Genomic DNA, 22,585 nt, shown 5'->3' with positions numbered 1-22,585 from the left:
AGCTTTGAAGGGCCCGAGGTCTGGGGGAGCTCCTAATTAGCAGACACACTTGCCAGTGAGCAGATGAGGATGTGGGAACCCAGGCAAGGCTGTTCTCACTCCAACTCCTGGGCTCATGGGAGCCACGGGAAAGGCCTGTGTCCAGGGTACAGCCCGGCCATCACAGATCCCAGCCTGCAATTGCCAACCCGGACAGCCTAGACTCCATCTACTTGCGACACTTACTTCTGTTCTGTTCCCCACCCAGAATGTGATGGACTCATTCAGATATTCTGGCCTGTCTCAAGCGAGACAAATTCAGTGAAAAATGAAGTGTCCACATTTGGACCAGAGCATGAAAGGAGAAACAAGACCTCATGGTCAGCATGATGGTGGTGGCCACACCCTTCCACCGGGTGAGATGAACCATGGTGAGGGTGAGAATCCAAGGTCCTAGGTCGGCCAAATCATCTTCCTTCATGGTTGTCTGGGGTGTTGGAGACTGACTACCACAAACTAATGACACGGCCGTCAGTGGTGAACGTCAGCTGCAACAGAAACGGATTCAGCTATTTACTACCAACATGGGTTAAAAGTAAATCCCTGGGTAGGAAGGTCTGCACGGCTGCTGAGGCAAACCACAGACCCAGCTCTGAATGCACACTGGCTGAAGCAGAGAGGAAGCTATGGCCCTTTTAGCTGTCCCTGTGTCCAACAGATCCAGGTGAGCCAGCTACTTAGGAGAAGGCCATGTTGTCCTGATACTCAGAAAAACCAGCCTCGTAAAGGGAACAAAATTGTGGCATGGATTTTAGACCCAATTCGGCCCCTTTATGAAGGCAAAGTAAAGTAAATGGCACGGGGAAGTTGAATGCAAAAAAAAAAAAATTAAAGAACCAAACGGTGACTGCTTCCTCCAACAGCGTCCCCTGCAGATGCTCACCCCCGAGCCGGCCACTTCCTCACCAGTGACCACCGGCCAGGAAGCGCCGTCACGCACGTCACACAGCGACAGCCAGGAACCTCGTGCCGAGCACGTTTGTATAAAAGCAGGAATCGAGCAAAATGCTGCAGAATTTGACTTTACAAGTTTAAATACTCCATGAAAAGAATCCCTCAGCAGCCGCCTAAATCAATTCGCATCTCACTTCTTCAAAACAATGAAACAAATTTAATAAGGGCGCATTTGTCACCAAATAAAAAGAGGACCAAACAGGTTCCTCAAAGCAAGGATTTTAACAGGTATCAAAAACCAGTGGGTAATGTGCAAACAAAGTAAATATTCCAAAAATTAAGAAAATACAAAATGACGAGGATAATACATGGATCAAGACAGCTGTTAAGTTTTTGCTTTTTAAAATGATTGAGACAGCACGGATGGCAATCTGGCTATTTCCAATGCAGGATGTGCACAGCCCACATTTTCAGATGCAACAACATGCTCACTGGGCAGTACAAGTGAAAAAGGAATAAAGAAAAAGGAAAAGAGGAACAAGAGAAAATTAGAAACACACAAGAACAAAAATGATTTTGACAGCATGTACAAGAATTTACGTGAGTGTGTGAGGCCAGGGACGAGGGGATGGTGAAACCCACCCTCACCTCTTGCTCCAGGGAAAGCAGGGGCCTGAGGGGAGCGGTGCTGCCGGACGACCCCAACGTGGTCAGCGCCCCTAACCCAAATTCCACCTACAAGCGTCTAGGCAGATTTTGAGCTACAAATTGTGGTCGCATTTCATTCTGGACCGTTTTACTCACTTCCACCAAGAGTAGCAGGAGAGAATTAGGCTCTGCTCCTTCACCAAAGCATTGTTTAAAAAACTAATGACTGTGGAATACTAAAAGCAACAATGGGGTAAAAGTGACTGGAGGAGAATGTGCTTGACCTGAGCTCACTGGCCGCGTTATCTCACTGACGTTCAGAAGCTGGCTGAGCTCTTATGGTACCAGGACAGACAGACCCACAAGGAGGGAGATTTAATGCGCTGCTGTATTTTGATGCCGGGAGCCATGCCTGGTACATGAGGTTCTGGGTAATCAATGGTGACAGTGTCAAACACTGTGGGCTAAGTACACATTCGGCTACTCCGCCAAGTCCCAAGGGCAGACTTCAAAAGACAAAAACAAGCTGGCATTCTTTGGTGGCTCTGCAGACTCAGAGACAAGCATTTGTTGAGTAAAAATGTCACCAGTGACTCCTATGACAAAAGAGGAGGCACTGGCGTGGGGGCTGGGGCAGGGCTCAAGGCTTCAACTGCTCACTCACCAGTCTGTCCAGGGGGAGAAGGTGGTCCCTGCTTACGTTGCACCGATGCACCTACCTTGACTAATGCCTGGGGCCTCAGCAGGTGTTGACAGGTGAGGTGAACAGAGCCAGACTCGGTGTAGCACGGTGCTGGGAGCTATGCCCTCAGCAGTGCCCAGGCTCCTAAACATTCCAGCACATCCCCAAGAAGCAGAAGGGGAGTGCGGGCATGTAGATCACAGGGCCCTGTGAGGACAAGCACATATCATGGCCACGACAAGCCTCTCCCCTTCCTTAAGCCATACAGGTATATCTGGGAGGAACAGAAAATTCATCCAGAGACCGCTAGGTGGGCTCTCGCAGGTGGGACTCGGGTCCACTTCTCTTCTCACTCACAGGGCTGGTCTAGATATTCTTTTTATCAATTCTCTAGCATCTTCTCCTCCAACTTACCAACAACCAGAAAGTAGGATCTGATCTTAGGTAAGTTCAAGAATCACAGAGCACTGCCTTCACGGCGGGCCCAGCAGCATGTGCCAGGTTCTCGGACCGTCACCTGTGGGACCACCATAAGCCCTCTCCAGACACAAGGACAGAGGCCATAGGATGGGGGGACACAACTTCCCTTACTCTCCCCAGCAAAGGGGGACCACTTCTCGGCAAAGACATCTCACCCTCTTCTGCCCGAGGGACAGCACGATAGATACACCGGGAAACAGAGCAGAAGGTGGGGGGGTAGGCAGCCCAAAAGAGCTCGTCTGTACTTCCGAGGCAAAGTGGGGACTTTGACTTAATCACAGGGACAAACTGAGAATGAACATTTCCCTGCTCTGTCCCATACACCGTGATACGCCTTTCCCTGCATAAGGAGTTCATTTGGGAGTCCCTGGCGGTGTTTCTGATGTCCTAACTTGGCATGGTGGCTGTCGGGCAAGAAGAGAGGGCCTGAGCCGAACAGGTGCTGGGCCTGAGAGGCAGGAGACACCGGCTCCAGCCCCAGCTCAACCAGTGCCCCGTTCCGCCTCTCGGGGTTAAGCATCTCATCCAAAAGCAAAGGAATGAGACTGTCCCAGGACAGGCTGCCCAACAGAAATGAAATGAGAGCCATGTAAAGAAAGTTTCCCAGTTGCCACGTTTAAAATTTGAAACAAAAAAACAAACCAACAAACAAAAAACAAATACTAGAAACTGATTTTAAGAACAGATCTTACTTAATCAACTGTATGTAAAATACTATCATTTTGACATGTAATCAATGTAGGAAGTAAAGAGATAGTTTATATACATTTGCTAGACAAGCCTCAGTGTCTGATGTGCATTTGACCTACAGCACATCTCAGCTGAGTCCAGCCTCCTCCCCAGTGCTCCTAGCATCAGTGGCTTTGGCTACTTTATTGGACAGCAACCCCAGGGGTCCCACCATGGTCATGGCTGTAAAGCGGGAGTAAGTGTCCACACTAACCCTAAAAGGATCTCTCTGAAACAAAGGCGGATTCACTTTGAAATGTCTGTAAACCAGCGGGCTGCACCTCCCTCCCCCCTTGGCTACAAGACAGACTTCTTCCTTGCTGATCCCTTTCTGGATGTAGGGAAGCAATCCGGCACAAAGCCAGGGTGGGCTGGCCTCCAGGTAAACTTACCTGCTGTCTGTGTCCAGTCCCATGAAGTCCTCCTTCTCAAACAGGATGCAGAGGAGGGGAATCTTGCCCCAAAATTCTTGTGGCCACCATCCAGCCACTTGGACTTGAGCAAGATGAAGAGTGATTCAGTGAAGTCCTCGATCCTCTTCTCCACCACCCTGCAGTCCTCGTAGATTGAAGGACACATCGGTGAACGGCTGCTCGGCTACCTCCCCATGCAGCACAAAGACAAAGAGCTGAGAGTCATTAAGCGCGGTGCCATACAGCCCCTCTGCACGTGCAGCTTCTCCAAGGCCTTGGCAGAGAGACAGTCGGTAATGGTGACAAGGCCCACGACTTTGCGGTGTGTCTGGAAGACGCTCCACCCATTCTCGGGCACATAGTGGTGCCTGTAGTGGATACAGAATGTCCACTGGGAGCCGCATGGGCTGATATGGCACACCGAGGTGAGTAGCTGATAGATGCAAAAGAAATTCTCCTCTGAGATGATCTCCATGGTTTGGACTACAACGGGAAGAGTCTGGTGGTCCTCAGCACACTGCACGTAGTCAGGGATGCTCATGTTGCTGGCCCTGCCGAGAGGGGTGAGGAGATCGAGGTACGTAATCTGCTGTGTGCTACGGGCCCATCTGGGTTGCTGTGACCTGGTGTGTACCAGCCAGAAGGCAAGGGAAGCCAAAGCAAATCCGGGGGTACAGTTTGTCCTCAGAGTCTGCACATGGCTAATGTATCTCGGATCATATTACCCAGCTTTTGGTCTAGGCTTCCTGCCTCTGCAGAGAAGGGTCATTTCTTATTTTCTATTTCCAAGCACCTAGCAAGGCCCTGATGCAAAGTCACTACTCAAAAATGCTGAATAAAAATGAACAAAGAAAATGCTTTCCCCAAACCCCTTCAGCAGAATATAAAGAAAAGGACCACAGTAGGATTAAAAGATCTGGATTTGTATCCAAATTATTTGATCCCATAAGCTTCATAATAATGGATAAGAAAACTTGCCTAGGGGAAGAGGATACAGTTCAGTGGTACAGCACATTTTTACCATGTACGAGGTCCTGGGTTCAAAACCCAGTAACTCATTTTAAAAAATGAAACAAATAAATACACGTAATTACCCTCCTAAAAAGTATTTTTTAATTCAAAATTCAAAAAACACCTTGCAATTGACACAACATTGTAAACTTGACTATACTTCAATTAAAAAAAAATCCTTGCCTTACAAGAATATATCTGAATTACGGATGTTTGCAAATGTAAAATGTCTAGGGTACCACCTGCATAAAAAGAGGTGACTGTACAAATGTACTATCCCTCCTTAATGAGCTATACTTCCTTTTGGAGGGTTATAACCTCTCAGAGCTAATTTTCTCAGATTAAAAAATATAAACATTGCCTGATTCTCAGTAGTGATGAATAATCAGATAAGCCAAAGAAAGCATATGACCCACAGAGTTTACTCAATAAATGTTTGTTGAATGAATGAATAAACAAGCAAGTGAATGCTGCTCCCTGCCACAGACCATCATAATGGTACTGCCTGGAAATTCCAAGCCCACGTTCACCCGACTCTGCACTAACAAAGTGGGTGACCTGGGTAGGCCTGTGTGCTTCTCTAAGCCCCAGTTTAATCATGAATAGAAATGAGGGCAATAACACAAACCTCAAATTGTTAGTGAGTCAGTAATGAATTGTACCTCACCATTGCAAGATGGAACCATGAAGGAAAACTGGGCAAAAGGATCCATAAGCCCTCCCCATATAATCTCTTACTACCACATGGGAATCAACATTACATCTCAAAATAAAAAGTCTAATTTTTTAAAGAGGTTATTGAGGTTAGGTGAGCACACTGTCTCAAATTAGGAACACACAGTACAAATTTGTCAATGCCCAGCCCATGAGATACACTCAGTTATCATTCCCACTGGACCCACTGGTACCTCCAACTTCAAAGCAAGAGAATGGGTCCTCGTGGCAACAGGCCACAGCACCTGAAGCTAACAAAGCTAATGGTGTCCATTTCAAAGAGCCCCTGAAACCACCCTTGTTCTAATTTTCTATTTGTAATTTTTATTCCTTTTCATTAAATAGAAACTCCCAATTTCATAGATTTCTTACCAGATATCATGATGGCAGCCCTTCAAAGCCTGACCAAAGAGATCATGATGGCAGAACTTCTTGGTGAAACAATAAAATGAAAAGCTATTTCCACAAGACCTCTGAGAAAATCTACAAGGGAACTTCATCCTGGACTGAGGAAGAGGACTGGGGAAGAGGGGGTAATCTGGGGCACAGAGAACTATGGCCCACCTGTCCCACAATGGGCTTCAGACTCACCCTCACCCTCCAGGAACTTAAAATACACACAGACAGTCTGCTATGGACAAGATTTTTTTTAAACAAATCCCTGAATCCCTAGCAAGTCTTGTTTCTACCGAGACACAAATGGCTTATCTGTATAATGTTTCACAAAAGCCTTAAAATATTATCACCCCAACTTGACACATCAAGAAACTGAGGTAGAGAAGTTTATCACATTCTACAAGATTAGAGAGAGGCCACGTCAGTCACCATATTTAAATCCAAGCCCCTGCTCCAGTGCTCACACTAGAAAGTGTGACATACTGCCCCTTTCCTGCCCTCTCCCTGCAATCAATCTCTGAAGAGTCTTTTCTGTTTCACCTGGGATCACAATCACATTCATATTCCACAAAGAGCTATGTCACTCCTTGGAGGACTTATCAAAATCTAAAGGGTTGGGCTGAGAGGAGAGATTTGCATTTTCTGTTTCTCAAAGGAAACATGGCTTTAAAAGAAACTGAAAAGTACTTATCAAGTCTAAGCCCTCATTGTGCAGAGAAAGAACCGGAGGCTCAGATGAGTAGAGGAAAGGGCCTTATTAACAAATATTGCCTCAGCACAGCACCAAGCCAGCCCTGGGCCCTTCTGGGGGAGGATCTGGGAGGCCCAGGAGAATGAGTGTAATAAAACAGAAAGAGAAGAAGCATACAATTCCCTGTCTCTACACCACCATACCATGAATTTCCACCAAATTACCCAGTATGGGTGCAGCCAATATTAAGGTTGTCTAAACAGGTTATAGAACCCTGGAATTCTCAACCATAGTTGAAATTCCAAAATTTACTGTGCCTTTTTCCCAGTTCAAGCATCAATTCAGTGGGCACTCTGTACCAGGGACTACAGAGGCCTGAATTTGTCCCAAATACAGATCTCTATTACCACGTGTGCAAACAACATAAAGGCCACCAGAATAAAAGCACCCACAGATAAGATGAAATTACTGAAACTGAAAGCAGCCAAAGAGCATATATTACTAGGAAAAATGGTGCTCCTATAAATGGACTCATGAACATAGAAAGTAAACTGTGTTTAGCAGGCAGGGAAGGGGGGATTAACAGATACAAATTAGTAAATATAAAATAAATGACAAGGACCTGCTGTATAACACAGGGAACTATATTCAATTTCTTGTAATGAGTTATACTAAAAACAATCTAAAACATATATATACATATGCATATGTTTATAACTGAATCTCTTCTGTACACCTGAAACTAACATTGTAAATTGACTAAACTTAAATAAAAAAGAATTTAAAAAAATAAGTAAAAATAAAAGCAACGCCATTAAGAAAAAATAAAAGAACACTCTAATCCCCTTAACTGTATGTGGTGGAGAATTCTGGTTGCAAGCACCAAGTCCACTGGATCACTCCAGCACTGGCTGTCACTCTTTCTGACCATCAGAGAGTCACTTGCTTCACTGAGGTTACTTTTCTCTTCTGTGAAAGGCTACAGTTGCAACTAACAATGTATAGAATCTCATCATTCACAAGTACAACAAGTAGTGAGGACTTCCCATGGGCCAGTCACTGGACAGATGAAAAGATAGGGTCCCAGATATATTCATGGGTAGAAGAAGTTTATGCCATAAAGACATTAATTCTTCCAGTTTTGATAGACAGATTCATTGCAATTCTGATTAGAATTCCTACCAGATTTTTCTTGGAATGTAACAAGTGAATTTATGATCAGGAATAGCCAAGAAATTTCTTTAGAACCACCACTTCGGAGGGGTGGATAGGTCATTCATTTCCACTGGTCTTTCTGAAGTGATGAAAACGTTCTGGAATAATAATGGTTGCACAACTGTGAATATGCTAAAAGCTGCTGAATTGTACCATTTAAATGGATGGAATTCATGGTGTGTGAACTATATCACAATAACACTGTTACATGAAGAAATATTTCTTGACAATTATTTTTCTGTTTATACCACTAGTCTATCACACAATTTAAGAAAAACAAAAAACCAAAACAAACCAAACTGTGCCAGGAGCTCTTTAGGACTGCAATATCCCTGGGTCTCCAAGGCCTCTGGTGGTGCTGTTCCTCTTAACACACACTAGCTGGGCTGTGCTAGTTAGGGACTGTAACTATCTTTTGAAAATCGAGGATCACTCCTTTCACCCTGGGAGAGGGAAGGAAGGAGGATGTCACAGCCTCATGCCTTCAGCTCATTTTTAACAGAACCAAGCCCTGCTTTCACCACTGTAATCACTCTCACTATAAAAACACGTGACATCAACAAGCACAGCCATGATAACACCTGAAAGTGTTAAAAGTACTTACCTGCAGCAGAAAAACTGAGGGAGGAGACAGAAGCTCGCTCAGCACTGAGGCTCCCTTTTTCCGACTCCAACTGGAGAAGCAGGGCGTTACAGCCAGAGGTTCTCAGCCCAGGGAGCAGTGCCCAGGCCACAGAGCTGGTCCTCTGGGAGCGGGAAAGGGAGAGGAGGGCTGCCCCGGGGGGGAGGGAAAGGGGAGGGACGCGGGCTGCAGCCCTGCTCGGAGGTCAGCCCCAGCCCCAGCCCCAGCCCCCCGCCCCGTCCGGGTCCGCAGTCCCCGCCCGCCCGGACACAGCCCTCCCAGGGGCGTGAACGGGCCGGCGGCCAAGGAGAGGAAGCCAGGGAGGAGAGGACTCGCGGGCGGGAGAGGGGAAAGGGACGCCAGCCGCGGACTGAGGGGATCCCGGCTGGGTGAGAGGTGGTAGGGGCACACCTGGCCCTTGGCAGCTGTGGCCGGGGCGCCGGGGCAGGTGGCGCGGGTAGAGAGGTCTGGCCTGAGCAATTCATCTGAACACGGGCTGCCTGGCGCCCTTGGGGACTGTGACAGGCGGACCGCCCTCCCGCAACCGCCTGACCACTTTCCCGGGAGCCCCCCACCTTGCACTTCCACAGCCAGAGGCCCCGGCCCCAGACAGGAACCAAAGTCCTACCGGGCGACAGAGTTGAGAAACCTTTGGGCCCGATCCCCGGCTAGGATATAGAGCTTCCAACCAGCGGACCACTTGGCACTGACTGCGCATGCGCAGGAGGGCCAGCGATCCTCTCTGGGTTCTGTGAGAGAAGGTGGGACAGGGAGGGAGGGAGGGAGAAGATGGGAGCGGGTGGAGAGGACGGGAAAATTGGAGAGATACAAATGGACACGATGAGCATAGAGTAGGGAGGGATCTGGAGAGGGGAGGGTCTTAGCGGAGTTGGAGAGAAAAACCTTTATCTCTGGGGCACCCCTAGGCGGCAGACCTGCCTCTGTACCCTTCTGTAACCCTTCAAGTTCCGCAGCTCAAATTTTACCTCCCTGATCCAGCCCTCCATGGGATGCTTCTGCAGAAACTCTATGGGGATCACACCCATTGCCCCCACGCGGACCTGGGTTTTCTCTTGCTCTGAGAACCAAGCACCCGCAGGTGTTGTCGCTCAGAACTACCTTGGAAAGGTACATAATCCCCTTTTACACGCTGGGAAACAGGCAGGCAGGATCACTGCCTTAGCTCCACTGTCCCAGGTGTTGGGCTGGCGGGGAGCGGGATGGTACAAGATCAGAGCCCCAGACAGAGCAGACTGCCTGAGTGTTGGTGCATAGTCCCCATCCCTCCTGGGTAAACCATACCCAACCCTAGTGGAAACATCAAGGGCTCACAGTAGTTCCCTGGGTGTGGGAGAGCTGTCCTCATGTGAAGGAAAAGTCCAGCTGGGCTAACAAGCTAAGTCACAAATCTAAGTGTGATAAGTGTCGGTTTAATGATCTAAATTCTGCTGGGCTATCTCATATATCTGAAGTTTAGTGTCAGTTTATTGGGCTAACAAACGAACTCGTAATTCCAAGCTCAACAAGTGTCAGTAATGTGATCTGCTACAAATTGATAAGCTCCAGTGTACTGATTCCTTGCTTTTTGTTCTTTGAGCCTTATTGGCTAATTCCCCCTTACTTGTAATTAAGCCTTTAAAACCTCATGTGCACGTCTTGGAGGTGCTCAGAACTTCAGAGCAGGAGCCCCACTGAGCCCACCGGCATAATACTTCTGAGTACACCAACACCACGATTGGTGCTTTTCTTGGCTGGCCTGTTTCCATAACACTCAGCTCCAGTGCCCAGCTTTCTAGGTAGATAGGAGTGTTACCAAGTCGAAATTCTTTCTCCTCAGTGCAGGACAGGACAATAAGTTGGGAGACCAGATGTTGGGGCATGGAATAGCAAGTTTCTGTAGACCTAGATGGCAAACTAATGTCCTGGAAAACCATCTCCCCAAGTCACAATTCAGGCTCCATTCCTATGTGCTTGGTTGTTGCAAACTTCTTAGTGTAGGAATTCCTTCTTGTTAGAATCCTTTGTTCTTGCAGCTATCTGCGTGGGTCAGATCCCTGCAAACCTCCAACAAAACAAACGTTATTTTCTATTCTGCAATTTGCTATCTTTAAATGAATGAAAAAGTGTTAAATATCCTTAAAGGTCAGAGGCTTCAGAATAGGCTCTCCTGTATATTTCAGGCTCCAGGCGACATTGATTACAAGCAAGATGAAGCGTAGGAGACAGAGCATAGGGTTAAATTCAAAGGAACAGATCTAATATGGAGTCAGATTTGTTCTGTTCTATTACCCGGCCAGAAGCCACTTGAGGATTTAAATCCGTTTAAGTTAAAAATAACTAAAATTTTAAAGGAATTTACATACATAGGTGGGAATGTGCAAAGCATATCTGGAACAGCACCCAAAGGATAGCAAACAGTGGCATCTCCAGAGAGGGCTGAAAGAACAGAAGATAAGGGAAAACTTCTTTCACTTGTGTATTTTTGTGCTCTGTTTGAGTTTTTTTTTAACCATTTGCTTGTATTTCTTTTTCAGTTAAAAAAACTGTGTAATGGAACAAAGGAGTAACTAGCATAGCAAATACAGCAGCCATGGAATCACTGAGTCATCACTTTTGATTTAAGCCAGAAAGCATTTATTGACTCTCTCCAATGTGCAGTCGTGTTTTAAGAATTCTTTTAATATAATTATTACTATTATTATTATTACTACTACTACTACTACTGCTACTATTAATATTACTATTATTACTATTATTTTATGAAATAATAACATGGTTTATCTCACCCCTGCCCATGGCTGGTGAAAAACCAACTGAGTTTTTCTTGAGTTGTTTTCCAAGGAGTAGAGATGAGTTTATAAACAGAACACATCTTCAGGGTAAAACAGGCAGAGTGCTTTTCCAGCAGGCCAGACAGCTATGAAGGGTTTTCAACAGAGGCGCCCAGAAGCTGAGAGAGAAAGCCTCCAGGACACTACAAAAAGCTGCCCAAACTGCCTTCTCCATGGCACTACTGAAATAGGAAAGAACAAATCTGACTCCATATTTGATCTGTACCTTTGACTTTAACAAAGCCAAGTTAATATGCTCCGGTCTTTTCATGGGTTATGATGTGACAGAGGAGATGGACAGGTCAACAAGGAACCACTTTGCCGTGATTACAGAGCCGGAGAAAGGGATGGGCTGCAAGATGTATGACGCAGCCGCAACTGTGCCCGTGCTTCTAGGCAGGTATCCAAAATCGCCTCGACAAGGTGTCAAACACTTGTGCCCACGTCCTCATCAAAAGACATGTATTAAAGACAAATGGAACCATATAAAAGGCCAATACCCTTGCTGGGTACACCGTCCAAAGAACAAAGTCTCAGTTTGACAACTGGCCATCTCGGTTCCCTGGGATTCATTCTTGAAGAACCTTAAAAACCACTCCTCTGCCCTCAAGAAGTGCTCCATATTTGTCCTATCTTTGGCTCAGGGATGGAACACGTTCAAGTGAACTTTAATGTCTGCACAGATTTGACTGTCTTTCTCCAGGTTCACTTGTCCATTCCAAAGAGGCCTGAGCTAAGCCCATCCTCCGTAAGATCTATTCCCTCCAGTGACAGCTCATTGAGCCTGCAATTAAAAGCCAAGTGAACAAGACTGTCCTCAGCTAAAAAGTTCACCCACCCTTCACTGTTTTCTTAATCTCCTCTCCTGGCTAATTGCAACAGACTAACACCTCCCTCCACCAAGATACCCAACTATGTCATTTTGTCTCCCCAAAGAGAAAGTAAGGTCCATAAAAGAGGAGAAAACTACATAGTCACCTCTGAATTCTTAGCATATAGTAATGTCAATAAATAGAACTCAGATTATTGCTACTTTCCTTTAAAACCTTTCTGGTTATTTGAATGAGACCTTGGAAGAGAGGTGTTTGCTGTCCAGTATATTGATCCACAAGACTCTGGAGGCCTTTTTCGGAATAGCTGTTCACTGACTCATTCAAAACACAACTTATCAATCAAGGAGTAGCTGTGCTTTTCTGCCAGGAGTTTGTGGTCACTCTCATGCCAGAACAGCTTTAAACTATATCCTTACTTTGGATTTGTTATTTTCCCCCTCTTCCAAAAAATTGACTTTCCTTACTTTCTTGTCTTGTGGAATTTTCTTTTTCCTCTTTCACCCTTTAGTAAACCAAGATTCTCAGGATGGGCAAGGCCCTTATATGATCACCCATCCAACTCCTAGTGTGAGAGGCCTGGGGCTAAACTCCTGCCCTCCTGTCAAGGCAACTGAAAATCAGTTCAGGTGCCAACCAGCACACCACGGATTCTAACGCTCACTTATCTCCCAGAATCCCTGTTTTCTCGTTTGTCTTGGCTTCTGAGGATTTCCCCTTTCTTGACAATGAGTTGTGCAGCTTGAAAGATGAGGAAGGAAGCTTTTATTTCTCAATCAGCATTTTAAGAAACTTGTCTAATGAAGGTTTCCAAGAGGTTATACAACCCTCCAATGCCGAGACAGAAAACACACTAGACATTTTCTAAATTTAGCTCTCATGTGCATTTTTTCTTTGCTTTTGTTTTCTTAACTGCTAACAGACATTATTTAATTAAAAAAAAATAAGGCCCCAAAAAGGATAGAACACTGAAGGGGCAAACAAAATTAAAGGGCAAAGACAGAAAAATGATAACTACTCTACAAAGTTAATATAATACATACACTATGTATCAGATCAGCAATTCTCAGTAACAGCTAATTGAAACATGACCATGAGGTAAAATTTCTCTCCTGTCAGGACATGGCCAACAGAAAATACAATTAAACCAACAAACTAATATCCTAAGTCTGGCAAGGTACAGAAGGCTACAAGCTAAATGTGTCTTCTTCTGGAAAAGAAGGAGACACACAAGCTCTTCTCTGTGGAGCCGGAGCCCACGGGAGGACGGTGAAGTGAGCTCTGTAAGTACCCAATTAGCAAAGTGAGTGATGAATAAATAGACGTGAGCTTTGTTGACAGTGATGATACTACTATTCATTTGTCCTTTAAAGTATGACTTCACTTTCAGTGATCAATACATCGGTGTCCTCAGGAGTTGAGATTTTAGGAAAATGCACTGCCTGGGCCCAGACCTCCTCTTTAAGCTCGTGACTCTGCGTAGATATCTCAAGGGCACTCCCAACTCAACCTGCAAAGAGCTGACTTCACGGTGCTCCTCCCATAGCCGTCCTGCCCAGGGCTCCTGGTCGGAGGGTAAGGTCTCCCTGCGTCTCCCAACTCAGGCCCATTACTCACAGATGTGAATGGACCCCTCCTTCAGGGACCAGATATCCTCAGTCACAGAGTACCACCACCCTCAACTGACCTACCAGATACTCACTGGCACTCACTCAGCACTGACTCTGTGCTGGAGACCACGCTGCACACTGCACAGTGTATCTCACTGGATCTCCACAACAGTCCTGGGAATTGGGTACATCACTGCTTCAATTGATTAGATAAATTGTTTCACTTCCTTGCGTGCGTCATTCAAACTGACACGGCTACTAAGCCACAAGCCTGGGCCTGAAAACCACTTGAAAATTGAACACTGCTACACCTCGCAGCCACCCTACTCTGACTCAGCACATCACCTCCTGCCAAGCCTTCTAAACTTTTCCAAGCATTCTACAAGACAAATGTGAACTACGAGAGCAGCCTATTCTCCTACTTAAAATCTGTCAATGATGGTGCACTGCCCTTAGGAGAAAGCCCCACCGTCCTTGAGCACAGCCTAAGACCCCAGCATCCGCGTTCCCTGCGTGGCCGCGCTGCCTCACCCAGCACGCAGCTCTACACGTGCCGTGTCCAGGACAGGGATGCTGACTCCGCACAACCCAGGGCTTGTCTCACTCGAACAATGATCACATTCTTCAGTGTTCATCTTCATTGCTGACTCTCACAAAAATGTTTTCTCATGATGAATCAATATCTTTTTCCTTACAACTGCCCATCATTGATAATGAGCTCCCCCCAAAAGAGAGAAGACCTAATTCTCAGTCTCCTTATCTGTAAAGTGAGAATAACAAGGAAATATATGAGGTTTTAAGAGAAATAATATTCATGTGAGGCTGAGGGACAATTCCATCATACAGTAAGCACTCAATGTGTGCTTACTTAATATTAGTAAGAATATATTGCATTCTAGCAATCTTCAATCAATGTTTTATGACTTTGTCCAACAGGCTACTGACAAAATGTTGGATGAACCACTTTGAGCAGATCAGCACTAGCGTACTGGAAGAGGTAAGCACTGACTCCAGTTACAGCTGCAGCCACCCAGCACTACGGGGCGGGGGCAGTTTGCTCAAACTCTTACATGTTGCTTGAGCATTTAGTCCTCGTTATAGAATAAAGATAGGTGTTCTTTAGTCAAATCTCCTGAAACATAAATCTTCAAAGATTGATGCAAATTAGGTTTCAAGTACAACACTCTCACTAGAATTTATTTGAAAATTATAGTCTTAGCTACTCCGCACATCAAAAGGGCATAATCTTAATGTATCTGACTAAATACACTGAAAGGGTTGTTTAAAAGTAATTAAGAAGAAGCCATTCTGAATAAGCTCTCAGTATCATCTGCACAAAGACCCACCCAAGGGTCTCATTTCTCACTTCCACATAGGTGTTTTCAAGTAGCTTACCTTGGGTCTTGGTTTCTTATAACACGGGGCGGGGAATAGTTGTGGATAGATTTATGTAGCAAATATATACCTAGGGTATTTGCTGTGAAGGAATTCTAGAAATAAGAAGATTGATATATAGTACCACCCATAAGAAACTCAGCCTTTCCTTTTACAACAGCATTAAGAATAAAGTGAGAGATACATTTAACAAAAATTTACAAGATTTGTACATTGAACTTTTTGAAGTATCAACAAAATAAATTTTAAAAGATCTACATATATGGAAGACATTCCATTTTCATGGAATGATTGACAATATTATTAAAAATGTTAAGACTCCTCAAAGTGATCTATATATTCAGTGGAATCCCTATCAAAATTCCAGCCAACTTCATTGCAAAAATTGAAAAACTGAACCCAAAATTCATATGGACGTGCAAGGGGCCCAGGACAGCAAAAACAACCTTGAAAAAGAAGAGTAAAGTTGGAGGACTCACTTTAAAGTGTACTAAAATGCTATAGCACTAAGTCAGTATGAAACTGGCATAAGTTTGGATAAATAAATTTAAGAGACACAATAAAAACCCACGGGGAAAACTTTCATTTACAGACAGTTTTCCACCTGGGGGCCAAAAACACTCCATTGAAAGAATAGCCTATTCAACAAATGGTGCAGGGACAGCTGGGTATCTGCAGGCAAAAGAATCAATCTGGAATCTGAACACCCATATTTTATATAACAAATAAAATTAATTCAAAATAGATCACAGACAGAAATGTAAAAATTAAACTTATAAAATTTCTAAAAGAAGACACAGTATAAATCTTTGTGGGCCTAGGATAGGCTTTGGTTTCCTAGATACAAAACCAAGAGCACAAGTGATAGAAGAAAAAAGCAGATAAACTGGACTTCACCAAAATTAAAATCTTTTTATTACAAAGGACATCATCAAGAAAGTGAAATGACAGGGGAAATGGTTATCTCAAGTCAGAGAGGGCGTGCTTAGTAAGAAAAATAAAATAAATCATTTCATCTATCTACCTCCCCTGTAAAGAAATTGTTTTAATGTTTAAAAAAATATAGTGAAAAGACAGTTTGCAGAATAGAAGAAAAATTTTGCAAAGCATGTATCTAATAAGAGAGTAGTATCCAGGATATATAACGAATGCTTTCAACTGAGCAATACAAGAAAATAGACACAATTTTTAAATTTACCATGAATTTAAATAGATATACAAATGGCCAATAAGCATATGAAACGATGCTCAGCATCACTAGCGAAATCAAGAACAAAATGAGATCTCATTTTACACCCACTAGGATGGTTATAACCAAAACATGGACAATAACAAATGTTGTTCAGGAGGCAGAGAAACCTCATATGCGGCCAGGGGAAAGGGACAATGCTGCAGCTTCTTTGGAGAAGTCTGGTATTTCCTCAAAAGCTTAGAGTTGTATGGCTCAGCAATTCCACTCCTATATGTAGAGTCATCCCTCAATACCCTTGGGTGGTTGGTTTCAGGAACCCCACACCCTGGATACCATAATCCAAGGATGTTTGAGTCCCTTTACAATCAGCCATCTAGATCCATGTAGTGGAAACTACAGATATGGCGGGCCAAATGTACAGCCAAAAGAATGAAAACATATTCTCATAAAAAATTTCACATCAATATTCATAGCAGTATCATTCAGAGTAGCCAAAAATTACTAACAATATCCATCCATCAATGAACGGATAAACAAAATTACCAAGAATAGGCCCACAAACTTTTGGTCATTGAAACTTTGACAAAGGAGGTGACAACATACAATGGAGTAAAGACAGCCTCTTCAGCAAATGGTGTAGGGAAAACTGAACAGCTGCATGTTAATCATTGAAGCTAGACTACTGCCACACAGCATACACAAAAAAGAATTAAAATCTGTTAAAGACTTAAACATGTAAACAAGACACTATAAACCTCTTAGAAGCAACCATAGGCAAAACATCTGACATACATCTCAGCAATGTTCTCCTAGATCAGTCTACTCAAGCAATAGAAAAACAACCAAAAATATACAAGAGGGATCTAATTAAACTTACAAGCTTTTGCACAGCTATGGAAACAGTAAGCAAAACAAAAAGACAACCAACCTATGGAATGGGAGAAAATATTTACAATAAATGAAACTGCTAGGGGCTTAATTCCCAGAATATGAAAGCAGCTTTTACAGTTAATATGAAAAAAAACAAACAATCAATTCAAAAATTGGCAGAAGTCCTAAAGAAACATTTCTCCAATGAAGACGTACAAATGGCCAGTAGCCACATGAAAAAATGTTCAATATCATTATCAGAGAAATGCAAATCAAAACTGCAATCAAGTATCACCTCTCACCAGTCAGAATAGGCATCATTCAGAAGTTCACTGACAATAAATACTGGAGAGGCTGCGGAGAATTGGGAACACTCCTACACTGTGGAGGGAATTCAGTTTGGTGGAGCCATTGTGGAAAAGTGTATAGATGTTCCTCTAAAGACAAAAAATTGACCTCCCATATGAACTAGCAATGCCACTCCTGGGCATATATCCAGAAGGAACCCTAATTCAAAAAGACACCTACACCCCAATGTTCACAGCAGCACTATTTACAATAGCAAGACATGGAAACAACCGAAATATCCACTGAGAGATGACTGGATAAAAAGGTTGTAGCATATTTGTCCAATAGACTACTATTCAGCCATAAAATAATAATAAAATAATGCAATTTGTAGCAACATCAATGGACGTGGAGAATGTCATTCTAAGTGAAGTAAGCTATAAAGAGAAAGGAAAATACCATATGAGATTGCTCACAGGTGGAATCTAAAAAAAAAAGAAAGAAACAAAAAGATAAACTTATCTACAGAACAGAAACAGACACAGAGTCATAGAAACCAAACTATGGTTACCAGAGGGGAGAAGGTGTGGGAAGGAATAAATTGGGAGTTCAAGATTTGCAGATACTGAGTATGTAACAAATAAACAGCAAGTTTATACTGTATAGCACAGGAGAATATATTTAATATCTCATAGTATCTTGTGTTTAAAAAGAGTATGAAAATGAATACAGGTATGTTCCTAATTAACTGAAATGTTGTGCTGCACGCAAGAAACTGACACAAAATTATAAACTGACTAGACTTCAATGAAAATATTTTTAAATAGACCAAAAACGAAAAAAAGGAAAATGATATTATCAAACAAAAAGAATAAAGTACTAATTCAGGCTACAATATGGATGAACCTTGAAACTTTATGCTAAAAAGCCAGACACAAAAAGTCAAATAGTGCCCTTTAAGGTGAACTGTATGTAAGGTTTTATTTTACTACTCCTTTAAATTTTCTGGTGGTTTGAAATCTATCAATATCAAAATAAGATGTATTATACATTAAAAGCTTAAAACGCTTCCTCACAGGAGGGCTTTAATTATGAAATGCAGAAACGCATATAAAGCTCTTGGAAAAACACTTTGCACGTCCACACACAGTGACTGCTGTCACTGCCACTCAGAGGGTGGTGCCAGCACTGATGAGAGCTGCCTCCACTCGCTCCCCTGCAGAAAGGAGTGAAGGCCTGAGCTCTGACAGGCAGGGTGAGCGTGAACCTGGGTCAGACACAGCCACGTCCCAGACTCTGCATTACCCAACTTTCTTACACAAACTGCAACATGTAATGTAAACACGCTAGAGGGATGTACCTTACAACACAGGGAATACAGACAATGTTTTACAGTAACTATAAATGGAGCATCTATTGTACACCTGAAACTAATATCATATTTTAAATCAGCTATATCTTTCAAAAAAATTAAAAAACATTTCTAAAATGTTATCACTTTAATATTCAATTCGGTTTTTAAGTAACTACTAAATAGTTTAGAATGTATAAAAGTATTTAATTGTGCTGTTTGTTTACATATTTATTCACATTCAGCCTCTTGCTAAAGAGAATTTAAACAATTCTTTTAAAAACAGCTTAACAACCTTAACAACAAAAAGGCAAACCTGAGAATGAAGAGAAAATGGAGATTCAATACTTAAATGAAACCAGGGGGAGATAAACTCATAAAAATGGATTCCATGAAGTCAGAGCAAGTGTTAAAGGCTGACTAGAAATTCAGCTGTAGGATTCTTGGCAGCTAAACCAAAAAGAAAAGATGATGGGGCGGGTGGTAGAGCGTGTGCTTAGCGTGCACGGGGTCCTGGGTTCAAGCCCCAGGGCTTCCACTAACAGATAAATACGTCTAATTACCTGCCCCCATAAAAGATCACCAAAGAAAAGAAAAAGAGAAATTTCTTTCCCAAAAAACCCTGATATTAAATTTGGATTAAATGCTTAAAAAAAGCAAAAAAGAAAAATAGAAAAGATAAGTGACACTGTGAAGGAAAACCACAGCTGGTCTAACAAGCTAAGTCACAAATCTAAGTGTGATAAGTGTCGGTTTCCTGATCTAAGTTTTGCTGGGCTACCTGGTAAATCTGAAGTTTAGTGTCAGTTTACTGGGCTAATAAGCTAACCCGAAAATCCAAGGTGAACAATTGTCAGTAACGGGATCTGTTCCAAATTGATAAGCTTCAGTGTACTGATCCCTTGCTTTTTGTTGTTTGAGCCTTGTTGGCTAATAGTCCCATACTTGTAATTAACCGTATAAAACATCATGTGCACATCTTGGAGGGGCTCAGAGCTTTGGAAAAGAAGCCCCTCAGAGCCCGCCAACGTAATAAATCTCAATACTCCAACCCTCTGAGTGATTCTTGTTTCTTGACTGGACTGTTGTTTCCATAACAACAAAAGGGATAATGCCCGTGGGATAAATCTGCAGTGGCTGCTGGCAGGTCCCCATGTCTCACGTGGGAAAATCTGAAACATCCTTCTCAACACTCAGAGTCATCATAAGCCCACCCCAAACCTGCAGCCTTTAAATGCAGGAGCACAGGTAGGGCCTGGCCTTTGCTGTCTCTGTGTCATCACAGTGAGACAGGATGGAAGGGGGAAGAGCACAGCCATTCAAGGAAGGCCACCGCAATTAACATAGAAATGGTGAAGGATTCAAACCCCAATAGGCCTTGAGGCTCAGGATGAAGAGATTTAACTTCTAGCAGATCTTGAGATTCAGTAAACACCCATTGTAATAGTAACGTGGTGAATAACATGCCCCAGGCACCATGGCAGTCCCAATGATAGCCACAAAAGGTCAAAGGGTGGGAAATGGCCAACTCCTTGGAAATCCCAGCCCCTTGCCCTAAGGCTGGTCCTTCTACTTATTAGCATATGAAACCACCAAGCCCAAGAAAACAAGCAACACAGCGCCACCTCGCGGTCACCACTCTTTCCCTCTTTGGTGAAGGCCCACACTCTGTCTGTGAAGTGTGTACCTACTTCTAATCTGAGCATCAAACCCCCACACCTCGTGAAGTTTCTCTTGCCTATCAATGTATCTCTCTGAATAAATCTACCTTTACTCAACACTGGCTTGCTCTTGAATTCTTTACTGCATGAAGTTAAGGAACAAAATCTGGTGGGGCACATCCCAGGGGCTCAACGAAAGCCTGGGACACAGCCCTTCTCATGCCCAACGTTTATTTATTCTTCTATCAACAGGACTGGTCTGTGAAGGGAGGTCTGAGACCCCAGCTAAGGGACAGAAGCAGCCTCCAGGGCTCCAGCTTGCAGGCAGCCTCTCCCCCAGCATGGGTCTTGGGGTCTGCCCGGTTCTCTGTGTTTCTCTGTTGTGCTGACTCCCCAGCCAGACAGCGTACTCCTAGGCTTGTCCCCACAAAACCCTTCTCTCCAAAATACAAGCACATCATGTCACAATCCTCTTGTTCAACCAGGAAATGTTCAGCCCACTTTTTTCCTCCCCAATAAAGTACCCAACTGTCCTCCCTCCCATCACATCAGTTCTTTTTTTGTGAGAACTCTGCACTCGCCACACCCCATCCTGAACACAGGTGTCTTGCTGGCTGTGACCGAGATGTTTCTTTCTCACATAGCCTGCGTCCTTTCTCTTTCCCCTTATTACCTTAAAAAAGCCTTTCCTGATTCACCCACCCCACTGATTCTGAACTCACAAAGTGCTGAGTTTGCAGTCACTATGTGCATACCTCCCAGGTTTTGGCTTGGTTTCCATCGCAAGATCTTCATTAAGGAGCTGCATCAAGAAGTTTAAAGAGGCTATTCTTACATCTGAGTGGAGGAGCCTGCAAAAAATTTACATGGCTTTGAAGAGAGAGTTAACCAGGGACAGAGAATTCACGGGTCCTAGTCAAAAGTTTCATGAGGCAAAATGTTCTCCCAAGGCTCAGAGTGGCTTCTGAACATGGAGTCGGCAGGAAGGAGGTGACAGGCAGTGATTAGGGTGGGTGATACAGGGTACGCTCCCCCAGCTGGGAAAGAATAGGTATTTTTCTAGTTTTCCAAACAATTTCTTACTGCCTTTTTTCCCTTATTACCACATACCATTTCCTACGAATTAAACATATCAATGTAAGTTATTTGGGGCAATTGGGAGAAGCTACACGATGCCATTCACAGGGCCGGGACATGACAGCCACACCAGTCTAGGTTGAAAGACCAGTGGGAATATTTCCATGGTAATCACGGGCATGCAGCAAACTCCCCAGCTTCAATGACCTCCTCTCAAAGTTGGCGCCAATAAAGCTACCAGTCAAAATGCGTGACGATTATGGCCAACATCTGTTTATTAGTTAAGTGCCCGTGAGAGCTGTCGCTTAATGGGGAATGAGTACGATCAATGAGGCCCTGTCTACCTGGCCACACGCGCCCTGCCTTCCTGCCTTGGTGCAGCAGCAGAGTTTGTTAAGCTGAGATGAACGCCCCCAGAGCAGCCCGACGGGAAAGCTCCCAGCTCTGCACGGCGAGACGTGTTCCTTTCCTTCTCAGAGCTGATCACAGTTTGCTGTCGTCTGTTTTTATGTTTATCCCTTTTGTAACTGCCTCTCCTCCGGAGATTTTGCTCAAGCAGCACGGGGCCAGTTGTGTCTTGCGGCCTGCCGGATATTTTGGGCAGGGAAACAGCCGAGCCCACATCTGGCTCTGGTGCTGAATGGAGAAGGCACAAGTCCCAGGGGCCCATGCTGAACCGAGGCCCCTGCACCCAAAATTATGGTCTGACTTTGGGCAAATTACAGTCTTTTTTACCCTGAGATTCCTCATCTGTCTATGAAAATAACTGCCCATGGAACACAGAGTTACAAGTATTAAAGGAAATCACCAAATTCACAACCTAGCCAAGGGGCTACCAGTGCATCCTCAACAGATAAATACTGCCTTTACGGCTCTGACACACGCCAAGCTTGGTGGCCGCACAAAGTGTAAACTGCTAAGTGCCAGTGTGTTAAGTGTTTCATGT

The 22,585-nt window shown here is 44.0% G+C and overlaps 1 protein-coding gene across 6 annotated transcripts in view; it reads right to left on the bottom strand.

The window, feature by feature from the left end:
• The window catches only part of LOC140694977 (trafficking protein particle complex subunit 9-like), a 78,118-nt gene that overhangs the window by 44,931 nt on the left and 10,602 nt on the right, over nucleotides 1-22,585 (bottom strand). Inside the window, exons 1-3 of one of the 6 annotated variants that reach the window (XR_012070631.1) lie at nucleotides 9,163-9,271; nucleotides 8,517-8,586; nucleotides 4,166-4,436 (exon numbers count right to left, since the gene is read on the bottom strand). The exons of 1 other annotated variant lie outside the window; for it this stretch is intronic. Coding sequence is in view for 1 of the 5 variants with exons in the window: in XM_072957973.1 (XP_072814074.1) it covers nucleotides 3,865-4,051 (187 nt within the window). In the remaining 4 variants the exon portion in view is untranslated. Of the gene's footprint in view, nucleotides 1-1,581; nucleotides 1,768-3,864; nucleotides 4,437-8,516; nucleotides 8,587-9,162; nucleotides 9,272-22,585 lie in introns of those variants that run through there. 4 more of the 6 variants (XR_012070625.1, XR_012070633.1, XR_012070634.1 and 1 more) reach the window with 4 other exon arrangements.

Source organism: Vicugna pacos, unplaced genomic scaffold (genome assembly GCF_048564905.1).
Source record: "Vicugna pacos unplaced genomic scaffold, VicPac4 scaffold_115, whole genome shotgun sequence".
NCBI lineage: Eukaryota > Metazoa > Chordata > Mammalia > Artiodactyla > Camelidae > Vicugna > Vicugna pacos.
This window is presented reverse-complemented; position numbering and strand designations above follow the sequence as displayed.